Raw genomic sequence first — 13,781 nt, 5'->3', positions numbered from 1 at the left:
AAACCTAGCCCACAGGCCCAGTGTGATAACATAGTGGTTAAAGTCCTTGCCTTGAACATTCTGGGATCTTATATGGGCACCAGTTCTAATCCCGGCTGCCCTGCTTCCCATCCAGCTCCCTGCTTGTGGCCTGGGAAAGCAGTCAAGGACGGCCCTAAGCCTTGGGACACTGTACCTGTGTGGGATACCCGGAGGAAGCTCCCAGCTCCTGGCTTCAGATTGGCTCAACTCCGGCCATTGTGGTCACTTGGGGAGTGAACCATCGGACAGAAGATCTTTCTCTATGTCTCTCCTTCTCTCTGAATATCCACCTTTCCAATAAAAATAAATAAATCTTTTTTTAAAAATGTAGCCCATCTTGTACCAGATATGTGACTGAGCCTTTCTGGGCTCTCTCTCTCTCTCTTTCTCTCTCTCTCAGTCTCAATCTTCTCATCCATATTGAATGTATAATAGCATCTACCTGAAGCACTTATAAGTATTATGCAAAATAATGACTGTGTAGCCCCATAGAGTACATGTAAGCAAAGAGCAGATATGATACTATTATTGTAACTATTCACACAGATCCTCAGTCCCCTTTGTTCTTTGAATCTTCTTTATCTCCAGCCTCTCCACATCTCCTCTCACCCACATAGCCTGGATTCTAAATGCTTGAAAAATAAACTTCCTTTTCACACATCTCTATTTGTTGAAAATAGGTGGAGGGATAAAAAGGTCAAACACAGTTTGTTTTATCCTATATAAATTCAGAAGAATACACCCTGACATTTCAATGGTTGCAATACAGACGTCTACAATATATGGTCTCAATGTGATGCCTTTAAATAAAGCTTTAATATCACAAGTCAAAGATCCTTCTGCAGAAAACAAACTTAATTGGCCAACAAGTTAAAAGTCACCTATAGAAATCTTGGCTCAGCTCAAGCCACCAACCCAGCAGCTGAGGGTAAGCAGCATGGCAAAATCAAATCAACGTCAAACCAGGTGAGGAACAAATAATTAAGCAACATAACCCAGGATAGTTCTTTTAGTTTCAGTTAAAAGAATGAGGAAAAAAATAAATAAGGGAGCAGACATAAGGATGCCAAGGTTCAGGTACTTACTCTCTCTGCCTCTGGGAAATGGATTTTCTCCTAGAAATGTGCAAAAAGGAAGGACAAGAGGGTTACGGAGGTCAGCAATCAAAGAGCAAACAGCAGTAGGTGTAAAATCAGCCTCCAGGCCATGGCACAGGTGGGAGCGGTGACATCATAGATGCCATGAGTGCCAGGTCATTGGTTTTATGCTAGGCATAAAAATGATTCATATTTTCTAGAGCAGAATTCCTAACAGAATAGCCTAAATCTTGGGACTCTTAAAAGAGGGTGTTTTCTATTGGTAATAGAGTAGTACGCAGCTTCTCTTCTCTATGCCTGAGATTCTAGTCCTTGAGACCTATTAGCTAATAAGCCCTACAACTCCTCAATTGGGAAGGGGCAAGGAGGCCAGAGGTGAAACGCAAGAATAATAATAATAATAAAAAACCAGGTTGTCAGCACCTAAAGCATAGAAATGGAGAGGCATGGGAAAGCAAAAGGGAAGACTTTACAGATCCTTTTCCTACTCCTCACCAACATGATCCTGAAAGAAGAAATGAAGTCAGCAATTTTCAAAGGTTTTTGTTACTTATTAAAATCCCAAACAATGCTATGAATCATCAAAAACTTTTTTAAAAAAAGCTATCGCCTTACACCAGCCTTCTCTCTTCCCATTCCTAATCCTTAAATAATGGCTTTTTAAATATGAGACTAAGCCAATAATAAAGAAAAGGAACTCAGACAATGATTAATTAACTTTTGTGACCGAAGGCAGCACATTTTGACTACAAAAGCTGTTTCCTGAACCCCTGACTCTCAGGTAGCCAACCAAAAATGAGGAGGCCACAGAATAAGAAAGATTTGATACACAGTCAGCAGGAATTAAATCCCTTGGTTTGAAAATTATCATAATCTGACTGCAGAAAAGCATGAGTTCACTCCAGGCCCTGCACCTTGCTGCCAGGCACAGTGGTACAAGGTTTTCACCACACCATGTGACCCAGGACCTGGTACCTAAGAAAATGTATGGCTTAATGAGAATGATGGAGGCAGACATCAAATGATTACTATGCCTAAAATATCTGGGGGAAATAGGGTTCAGGATTGGAATGCACAGGGCATAAATTTCTAAATTGACTTAAGTCTAGTCAGTTTAGTCCATCTCTTTTGGGGAAAATCACAGGTTTGAATCCTTGCTCTGCAGCTTCCCTTTATTGAGTTGTATGTCACATGGTAGGGTTCTCAGAGAGGGAATCAGCATTAGCCCAAGGCTGTTAGAGATGCAAATCATCTGGCCTTATCCCAGCCAGAAGGAATCAGAAACTCTGGGAGTAGGCTCCAGCAATCTCAGTGTAATTTGCCAACCAGAGTCCTGACACAGTTCAGCTAGAGCAGCACTTGGGCCAGGGTATTTCTTAGCAAGACCCTGGATCTGAATTTCAGTGCCACCACGTGACTTTGGGAGCATTTCCTGTCCTCTCTAAACTTCAGCCTCCTCTGCCACATGGAGTGCTTGGTTCAGTAAGTTGCACCAATATCTACCATGTGAGGCTCCAGGACTGGTGCCAGCCATACCTGGAAGAACTACACTGACCTTGACCCTGGTTCTTATTGTCTACCACAGGGGCTGGAAAATCTTATCTGTAAAAAGACAAATCATAAATATCCCCACGTGGGCCTCTCAACTCCGCCATTGTGGTATGAAAGTAAACACAGGAAACAGGAAATGAGAAAGCCTGGCTATGTTCCAATAAAACTTTATTTATGGACACCAATACTGAAATTATTTTCATGTGTCACGAAATGTCATTCTTCCTTTGATTTTTTTCAACCCCTATAAAATGCAAAAACCACTCTAATTCACAGGCGATACAGAAACCAGCTAGCAAGCCAGAACAAACCCTGGGGCAGCAGTGTACCAACTCTGCCATTCTATCACACTGACATGAATTAGGTTGTTAAGTTATACGAACCAAACTTTTCTCCCCAGTCTGGTGAATGTGATACTCCCCATCCTAAAAATTTGTTGTAAGATAATAAATATCTGTAAACATCCTGATAGGCTGTCTGATTCAGAGAATGTACACAGTAAATGACACCTACTGCTATTATTACAACGTAAAGGTCAGCTTGGAAGAAAGTGCAAACACTGTACAAACTAGGAAACTTTGCTGAAGCAGGACAGGAAGACAACATGAAAGTACAGGCAAAATAGCGCTTCAGATTCATAAACTTGTTCTAAGCACTGGTGGATCTTCTACTCAATTTATACACACACCAGCAACGGAAAATAAGCAAAATGTGCAAAGGAACCCTATCTGCTTTACTCTCTTAACTTAAAAGAAGATTTGTGGTTTATTCTGGACATCTAAATTGGCCCCAGATGTGCACTCCTCCTCCCCTGGACTAACCAAACAGCTGAAAAAAAAGTGCAGAAAGTCTGTCTCTGACCTCAAAGCCTGCAGGGATTCACACTACCACACTGAGACCAAAGAGCCACTCACACATGCCATGAAGCAGCGTCCCCTGGGGAGCAGTCACAGCTGCACAACACCTGGGAGAAATCAGGCTCCGGATATGGAGAGTCCCAGGACCCCATTTTCAGATGAGATTTCAAGGGTCCATCAAAGGCTCACAGGGGTTCTGTTCTCAGGTCAGGCATTCACTCACGACTTGCCTGCCTTTGGCTGCCAGAACTTAATCAACATGTGTGTCCTACATTCTGATCCCAACTTGGTGGACAGTCCTTTCCCCACCCCTCTTACACTACTCTCATTGCTCCCTGAGTTGGTAGTCTCTTTTCAGCGTGAGGACAGACCTGTTATGCAGCACAACAACTAGCAGGATATATATACTGAACACTGAAATGTGGCTGAGCCAATTAAGGACCTGCTTTTTAATTTATTTTCATTTAATTAATGTACATTTAAAAACTGATATACAAATAACTGAAGTGAGCTACATCTACAAATCTACTTGTCTACTTCAAATGAATAAAATATAGATTAAAACCAAGTGTTTCTGATCAAAATACAGCATCTTAAATAAGATGCTGTGATCGTTAAATATGCACCAAGTTTGAAGACTGCTTATGAAAAAAGGATATAGGTAGTTCGTTAATAATTTTATGTTAATCACATAATGAAATGATATTTTGGATGTACTGCATTAAGCTAAATATTAAATTCTACATGCTTCTTTTTGCTGTAATACTGTAATTAGAAAACGAACTATTGGAAATAGGAATTACATTCACTGGTGGTTCTGCCAATTGCATAAAACTAACATATTTATTACTTGTATTCATCACAGAGCTGGAATTGTATTCACAGTAAGACCATCTCTGACCTCTGCATCCTGTGGTCTTCTTACTAACCCCATCTTTGGCTATTCTTTGATACAGTGAGCCCTTCATGCAAAGATTTTATTTCTCTTCACTTACAATCCAGCCCAGTGCTAGGCCAGGCATACCCCAAAAATGACACCAGGACTCACAGCCCTGCTATCCACAGGTGCATCTCTCACTTGTCCCAAGAATAGGAATCATTTCAGAACAGCCACCTGCTGGTTTCAGTTCTTAAGAACCTAAAATGAGGGTTGTGAAGTGGCTCAATAAATTAATCTGCCACCTCCAACCACCAACATCCCATATAGGAACTTATTCATGTCCCAGCTGTTCTACTTCTGATCCAAGTCTCTGATTCTGACCTGGGAAAGCATCACAGGATGCTCCAAAGCCTTAGGACCTTGTACCCACATGGGAGACCTCAAAGAGGCTCCTAGCTCCTCACTCCTGGCTTCAGATTGCTTTAGCTCCAGCCTTTGTAGCCATTTAGGAAATGAACAGAAAATGGAAGATCGTTTTCTCTCTTTCTCTCTCTCTCTCTGTCTGTTCCCTCAAATAAAAAATGCATATGTGCCTGAAATAAGTTCCATAACCAAGCCTCAGTCTCATACCATGACCCATCCAAAACCAAAGATGCACAAGTTTTTACCTCTAATTTCTTCCTCACAGCAAGATGCAAATACAGTTTCCATAACTGATCAAACAAGTTTTCTATTTTGTGTCTGGTGCGTGCACAGTTAGCAAATTCAGCAAGAAACAAAACAGTCTGAACTAAAGAGAAAGGCCTTCCAGAAAAGCACTTGATGTACATTGGTTTCACCTCTAACTAAATATTAAGATATAACTGAATAAACATGAACATATCCATGAGTAATTCATAAAGTTTGTGTAAACTGAAATGAAACGAGAATTTTTTGGAAGCAGGTATTTGGCCAATTAAGATGCCATCTCTGATACTGAAGCACTTGTGTTCAGTAACTACCTCTGCTCCCAACTCCAAATGCCTGCTGATGGAGGCCCTTGGAGGCAGTGGTGATGGCTCCAAACACAGAGTTCCTGCCCACCGCGTGCTAGACCTAAACTGAGTTCCCTGCTCTAGGATCCAGCCATGGCCTGCCCAGTTCAGCCATTGCAGGCATTTGGGGCATGACATAGTGGCTGGTATATCTATGTATATGTCAGCCTCGCTGCCTCTGAAATAAATTTTGAAAGTATTTTTAAAAGATACATTTATTTGCCAAAAAAAAATTGAAGTACATGCCTTATTTTTCATAATCTCGTATTTCTCTGAACTTTTCGAAAACTCCTCATTTTTGTATTTGCTATGCATCACACACACACACACACACACACTAACTTTACACAAACACTAGAAGTTGCCAAGTACAGGATGTCTCTTTCTTCCTGGCCTCTGAACAATCTCTACAAGGGGTCAACCTCTCCCCCACACCTCCTAGTACCAGATGTTGTGGGCCTCCACCCCCTCCGCATCACACAGGAAATGAAAGGGAACCTGAAGATACAGAGTGTGTGGCAAAGAGTCTCTCAGACAGCATTGCCTACCCTGAGGCTACAATTCATGCTGGTCCCTTGCACAGGCCAAGGTCCCAGACTTGGCAATTTCAAATCTGTTTAAAATAAGAACCAGAGCCTACTTAGTTCTGGACTAGAAGACATGTAGTGAAATCACAGATAATGCCTTTACCTTATCCACCTTCCTGCACTGAAAACCCTGTGTAGAGCTGCTGTAACGACAGGAATTCAGCATTTGGGGTTCACCTCTTCCTTCTTCCTTTCCCTATTCCAGTGAAGGTGCTAATTGGCAGTAAAATGCATAAAACATGTACAGCAGGATGGCTAGAGACCAACAGTGTTTAGCTATCCCATCAACTGTATAACAACCTTTCACAAGCAAGGCACACACAACAGCTTTCAGGAGGCAGATCCTGGTAGCCTTCCAATTCAGAAAAACATCTTCCTCCACTCTTTCTGATAGCTGGTGATCTGAACTTGCCCTCCATCTAGCTCCCAGGCATAAGTGTGTGTTAAATTCTCACTAAGACACTTTCATTCCTGGAGAGATTTTGTAACCTGAGAAGTCAAATATAGACCACCTTGGTTCTCAGATGGAAGCCCCTCCTTTCCTCCACCTACCTCCATGACAGGCTTCCCGGATTCCATCATTATTATTGCTATCATTATTAATAATATTCATAAGAGTTTTGCCCTTTTCACTTCCTATATGCACAGCACATTCCCTTTTGGTTTCAGTACTACACTATGGACTGATCTCCACTGGGGAGCTTGAAATTTGAACAATTTGTGGATCTCTTTAAGAAAGTGAATAGAGAATTTTTCTATTTTTACAGAAAATAGAATTTTTACAGAAATGCTTGGGCCTCTTCCTAAAGTTTTGGAGGTGCCCTGAAGCATGGCCTCAGGCCAAGTCCAATCCTGTTCTTGCCCTCACTCCAGCCTTGTCCTCACCTCCACCTCTAAAAGCAGGGGTTCACCGGAGGAGTCCAAGAGCCACAGGCAACACATTATCAGATACAAGAACTAACCTCTTCATGTCTCCCCAGTCTTGGTGCACAGCTCCCCCCCCCCCCCCCCGCCAGCCAAGTTTGTTTGTAACAAAAGAAACTCAGGAAGGAACAAATCAAAACAACTCACAGAAAAATTATGGTCTGTAACAGGCGGGTGGAGTCAGAGGATTGCCAGGGGGAGAATCACTGACACAAAACCAAAGCCCCGTACTGCTTTGGCAGTAAAAGCCGCACGACACAGCGCAGGGCTGCAGCCCAGCATACCTCTACCACTCCTAGGCCAATAGGCCCAGAGCAAACTTCCCCAGCTTTTCTAAAATTCAGTATCTTGTGTAATCAAAGCCTACTCAGTCCAGGCCCCAGCCTGAGCATTCTGGCTGATTAATAAATGGTAACTACTGTGGTTGCCTTTATCAATTTGTTCAAAGAGCCCCGCTTTACACAAGTAGCTGGTCCACCAAAGTGCATTAACGTACACAGCAAAAGCCTCAGCTCAGCCACCACAGACAGAAAACCAGGCCAGGCGACTCCCGGGCCCTCAGCATTCTCCAGGCAGTGGTGAGGAATGTCACAGCAGATTTATTAGACAAAGCACCTCATCTCAGAGCTGCGCGTGGGGTTAGCCGAGAGTGTCAGATTTATCATCTGTGTACCTGGGAAGTCTCTATGGCTTTCCTGTCTCACTGAAGTCATATTATTTCCAAAGTTTCACAGTTAGGGCACTACACAGTTGCATGGTTGTGGCTGCCTGGCTTTTGTTTTGGTTGGTTATTTCCATTCGTCTGGGGAATCTATCGTTCTCATCTTCCTCTCTTCCAGTCCTGTTCTTTCTCCCCACCCCCACCACATTTCAAATTGGCTCCAGATTCTACAAGAGAAGTAATCACTGATATACAATAAAAACAACTTAAGAAGCAAACTGATGAGTTCTTGCTATTCCTTCAACTGAAAATCCGTATTATCTCCACGAAAAAGTATCCACTCCATATGTGCAACTGACATCTTAAAAAAATTAAATAATACCATTTATACACTCAATAAACACTTGAAGAGCATCTTCTAAGAGCCAGGCTAGTTCTTAGGGAAGTCAAGCGAGGTAAGGCAATGCCTTTCCATCCCTTGCCCCATGAAGTCAGACTTGTGGAGACCACCCCATCAGATGCACTCAGCATGTACAATAACAAATAAGAGCTCCGAATCTTCAGGACTCATCCTATCCAGGTCCTGCTACAGAGAAAGCAGCTCATTTACTCCTCTTGGGCACTATTCTGTTCCCATTTCACAGATAAGGAAAGAAGGTTGTAGATGTCATACCTGGGACAGATTGATGTGACCACATTACTCAGTTTCTTGATCCCTCCACTATACCACAAACACACAGAGCAGTGAAGGGGAATAAAACATTTAGAGATGTGTGGACTATCTTTACACAGTGTATATGGACCATTGGACAGAGCAAATAATGAGGCCACATGAATGGGAAGGGGCCAATTTTTGAAGGAGTTTGACTGTCATGCCAATCTAAATGTTCAGTTCTCCAAATGGCTTGATTGGGATTGCATATTAGTACCATGCCCTGGACATAAAATAGAAAGGGGAAAAGCATGGGAGAAGCCTAAAAGATAGATGAATATGTAAAAGCACAGACCAAACACCAGGTCTGAACAGGACAGAGAGAATAAAATTGCAGAGCAATGGGAAGACTCCAGAAATCTTCCTAAGACTGAATTGATGCAGTATGGTGAAGGACTAGGTCTGGGGCAGGAATGGGACAAACGGTAAAGGACAAGAGCTCAAGTTGCTAAGTTCATATCATCATCCATTCAATTTCCCATCTTTCTAGATAAACACATAAAGACAAGTGACTGGAGACATGATAACAGTAGCTCAGTCACGCATCTATTACATTATCATCTCACTGCTTCCTAAGCAGCCTGGCAAAACCATAATCTTTCCCAAGGCAGAAATGACTCACAAATATCTTGTGTCCACATGTCCATTCTGCATCTACTTCCATATTAGGTGCAAAATGTAATGTAACTTATCAGATAGTTGTTAACTATCAAAAGTATACAAGTCACTGCGAGGAAAAAAAAAAAACGCTTAGCAAAAACTGAAATCTTAAAAGGTAATAATGAACCCTTTTCACTAAATAAAAATGTAAAGCATTTGCATTAAGGAAGATGAGTGCCCAATACAAGTTTAAAAGTTTAACTTCGCCAATAATCAAATAACTGCAAATTAAAACAGATAATGATCTTGTCTACCAAGTTTCAATGACTCTTTAACATCTGTGAGATTTTCCCTGTGCTTTTTCTTTGATGGGGCAGCTCATAGCAGAAGATCCAGTGAGGACTCTGGGGCTGTCCAGAGCCATCACAGCCTGTTGATGGAAACAGGCTGGCCTTTGATTTGATAGCTTATTAAGTTATAGAGCTAATCAAAGAGCAAGCTGCCTAACCAGGAACACAGAAAGAAATAAACTCACTAAGACTGGCAGGTTTTTTTGATTTTGCATTCTGAGTATAACTAATTAACAAGTATTCTCACTGAACTCCCAGAGCAAACTCAATAAGGAATGCATATTTATCCCCATTTTTCACACAGGGGCAGCAAAATAAAGAAACTTGTTTGCAGTTCTACAACTATCTAGTGGTATACTGAAAATCTATATATTTCTGACTTGAAATCTCATCCTATATGCATTGAGTACAAGTGACCATGAGATGATCTTCACTCGAAGAACCAGCCCCATGCATGCCCAGAGTGGGGCTTTAGGACGCCTGGAGGAAAGAGCACCCTCTCCCCGCAAAAGACCAACATTAGCTGACATGGCTTCTTGTAGTGTGTCAGTTTCCCATTTTTAAGGTCACTGTTACATACACAATAATGATACTTTACAACTCTGTATTTCAGTCTTCTCATACATCCAAACAGATAGGAAAATCTACTTCAAGATCTGTTGAAATTAAAGTATAAACCCACACATTAAGCTGGCACTACATCAAAAGTTATCTTTCAAAATGCAAAGCCTATCACAGTAAATCCCACCCCAGTGTTCACGTCCCAATTCCGATTCAATCAGCAGCAATCCTGTTTTGAATACCCAATGACAAGGTTCACTCTCTCTCCCTCTGTGTTTCTATTATGTCTTCCTCATACTTATGCTACTTTTTTCTTTGCATCACAACATAAACATTCATTTACTGTTTCATCTCCCATACTATATTGTAAACCACTTGAGAATGAGGCCAAAGGTTTTTATACACTTTGATGTGAGAGCAACCAGATTAGGCCTTCCCAATATAGTACACCTCTGCATACTGATGACTTAAAGGTGCAGGCAACCCAGAAGACTACACGCAAAAAGAGCTCGATCACTTTCTCCCTTTCTCTCTCTCTTTCTCTCTTACTCTCTTACTCTCTCGTTCTCCCACTCTCTCACTCTCTGGCACTCTCCTTCTCCCTCCCTTAATCTCTCCCCTTCCTTCCTTCCTTCCTCCCTAAATGTAGAAGTTCTCCTACACCAAGAAGAAAACATGTTTTTAACCAAAGTTGGGGAGTCAACACCAAACTAAATTAGTACAAACCTACAGAAAAATCCTTATTTCTCATTCATTTCCCCTATATAGTTTTCAGTCGGTTTCCCTCAATTTACTGCCCCTATTCTAAACTTGTTTTTGTTTTTTCTTTATCATATATCTCCATCCTTTATCAACGTTTGCTAAAGTAGTATATAAGCTCTCAGGTCTACCCCTTTAAGTCTTCCTCTTACACATACAAAATCCTCTGTGTAAACACAAAAACACTGACATCAAACAAAATTTGTATTATTCTCTCCTGTTTATCTGCCTTTTGTTAGTTTAATCACGTGGCCAAAGCACCAACAGTAAGAGAGCAGAGAAAAATCCTTTCCCAACACATAACAACTGTCCAGGGTCAGCTTACACAGAAAATATTTCACTTAAAATAAAGTAAATTGTGTTACTCTCATAACAATTCTGTAAAGCAATTATTATGCCTATATGCATACTACAATTTAGGAAAACCAAAGCTCCAAGTTGTAGTTACTATTTGAAACCTTAGGTAAGAGGCCAAGCTTGCACTGAACCCAGGTCTTCGGAGAGCAACTTCTAGTCTCCAATCTAGTATGTCCAGATCATCAGAGACAATGAAAGAAGTCATCCCAGACCATCTGGATCATCACTACAGAAAGAGGCCATCATGCTCAAAAGTGGAAAACAGTATGAGGACAACTTAGTAACTCAGCATCTGGAGAAGTACAGAGAAGAGCTTTAAAGTTGGTAAATCTGGGTCTGAACTGAGACTCACTCTGCCCTTACGCCTGTGTGCTCCTGGACAAGTCTCTTAAGCTCAGGAAACTCAGTCTGTTCATATAAAAGTGGGGCTCACAGCAGTGATACTTAACTTTCAGAGTTTCACGTAAGAGTGACATGAAGCAACCTGAGGCTATAATAAGAATTCAGTAAACAGCAATTATTTGTTGGGGAAAAATATCATATATTAAATGCTTATGTCACAGTCTTTTCCTTACCCTGTCTTATTTCATCCCCACACAATCTCATCCGATCCTACGGTCAGAAAACTAGGGTTCAGGACACTTAACTAACTTGTTCAAGGTCACACAGGTAGCAATGGGCAGAGCCACAGTTTGAACTAATGACTTCTCAAGTGTAAAACCTTTGCTCTTTGCCACATACTTGTCTGCTTCCCAGGTGGAGAACAGTCTGCCTAAGGCCACCGTAAGATACTTAAAGTGGCTGATGGATCCAACTCATCTAGAACTTAGGATGTGCACTAAAGATGTTTGGAATATGTGCAGCTTGAGAGTGGGACAAACCACATGGGAAGAAGACACACAGCAGTAAATGACATGCTCCTCAATTTCCCTTTGGGCTAACAACATGAAAAACGGTAGTGATGACTCATGACATATTTCAGTCCTTGTGCTAAGAGTCTAGCAGTTGGAAATTCTGTCTTGTAAGCTCAATGCACTTTTCTTCTCATAATTTTACTACCATTTGCTAAGTCCCGGAAAGCATTCTGAAACAAACCGAACAAGTTCAGAGAAGTCACAGGAAATGTCTGATCTCTAATACTTCAGAAAAGGGAAACAGATTACCCTACATTAGCCTCTTATTTCCATCATTAACACCAAGGCATGTTGGAAGACGATTCTGGCAAGTAGAACTCAGGACTTTCAGGTTACTATGGTGGATGACTTGGCATCATCCCTCAGAGAAACAAACACTGCTTTGAAAGGAAACAGCAAACTGTTGCAGGAATTCTCCTCTGGGGCACACATATCCCACAGCCTGGAACAAACAGGCCTTGGCACCTTCCAGTCCAGGAAGCCTTCACACTATGGCTATGAATGTTCCTGATGCATGCTGTCAGGTGAGACACTTAGAGCGTGCAGTGGGATGGAAACTTCTCCTCAAGTGATGGTCTCACACCAAGTTCTCCCACCTGAAGACACGGGCTGTGAACTCAGAAAGATGCCCAGCGCGGCCTGAGAACCCAGCCTTGGAAAAAGAACTCAACGACAGTAACATACAATTGGAAGTCAAGTGGGCTTTGACTGGGTGTATCGTTCTATAGGTTCAAATTGTGAGCATAAGAAGGGCGCGAGGTTCTTCACTGAAGAATTCTGCAAACTTTTCTGAAGTAGAGCAAATGACACCGGGAGCTAGCTAGCAGTTCTCACAGAAAACTCACTCCTGGGGGACTACCTGTAAAGCCCAGAAGTTTTTTTCTTCAAATGACCAAAGGCTCAACAGATATCTCTCATCCCTCTTCCCTCCCCACAGCTGCACTCCTCAGCAGCCCGTGCCCAGCCGCTCCTGCCTTCGCCGGGGACCCCTGGAAGGCCTCGAGCTCAAGAGAGCCGCAGGACCCTCTGGAACCCCCGCTCCTCTCCCTGCCAGCACCATTATTCCACACAGCCCTGCACTCCCCGGAGCCCACTGCCTGCAGCTCCTTCGAGGCAGGCGCGAGCAAAGCAGGCATGGCGGGAAGGCAAGCTGTGCCCGCCGCATGTTTCAGAATCTCCCTCCATAAGCGTTTGCCAAAGGAACAAAAAGGAAATCACTGCCAGGAAAGGACAACTGAGATGAGGATGCGGTGGGACCGCGGCGGACTCCTCGCCGGGCGCCGCTCAGGGGGCTGGCCGACCACGCGCCCGAGCCACAGCTCCGAGTCGTTACCTTCAGGATGCAGGCCATGGCGCTCCGCCGGCCCTCCTGCCGCCGAGCAGCGGGCGCGCCTGGTCAGGGCCAGTCCCGGCAGCAGGCTGGAGGCTGGCACCGCGGCGCGGCCGCTCCAGCCCACATTCCCGCAGACCCAAATAAGGGGAGCGGGGCGCGAGCGGCGCGGCCAGGCCCCGCCCCCGGCGCGGCCACTGGCTGGCGGCCCGCGCGGCCCCGCCCCCGGGTCACGTGCCGGGCGGCCCGCGGAGCCGCCGGCCTGCTGCGCGCGCTCCTTTCTTCTGCAAGTGTGCCCCGGTTCAACGCCGGCGAGGTCCGCCGCGCAGCGGGCAGGGAACCCGGGTCTGCCGGGGAGAGAAAGCGGCCTTTTCTGCTGCTGCCGTCGGTCTCCCCACAGACATCAGAGAGCTCCTGGCAGACATTTCACACTTTTCAAAAAGTTAAATGGGCTTGGCATCGCCCCTCTGCAGGCTCTGGGCACATCAAAGCGTTGTTCAGATGTAGCCAGAGTTTCCCCGTGATGTTAAAAGATGAAGCCATCACTGCTGCAGTATTTCATGATGGGCTTATCTAAAATGAATAG

General features: G+C 43.6%; 1 protein-coding gene across 1 annotated transcript in view; it reads right to left on the bottom strand.

Annotated features, from left to right (window-relative positions):
* The window catches only part of ST6GALNAC3 (ST6 N-acetylgalactosaminide alpha-2,6-sialyltransferase 3), a 556,051-nt gene extending 542,715 nt beyond the window's left edge, over window positions 1-13,336 (bottom strand). The window contains exon 1 of the mRNA XM_040987216.1: window positions 13,199-13,336. Within this exon, the coding sequence (XP_040843150.1) occupies window positions 13,199-13,216 (18 nt within the window). The 5' untranslated portion in view covers window positions 13,217-13,336. The remainder of the gene's footprint in view (window positions 1-13,198) is intronic.
* Window positions 13,337-13,781: the final 445 nt, after the last annotated feature.

The sequence above is a fragment of the Ochotona curzoniae genome, unplaced genomic scaffold (genome assembly GCF_017591425.1).
Source record: "Ochotona curzoniae isolate NIBS_2020 unplaced genomic scaffold, NIBS_Ocur_1.0 contig_4612, whole genome shotgun sequence".
NCBI lineage: Eukaryota > Metazoa > Chordata > Mammalia > Lagomorpha > Ochotonidae > Ochotona > Ochotona curzoniae.
This window is presented reverse-complemented; position numbering and strand designations above follow the sequence as displayed.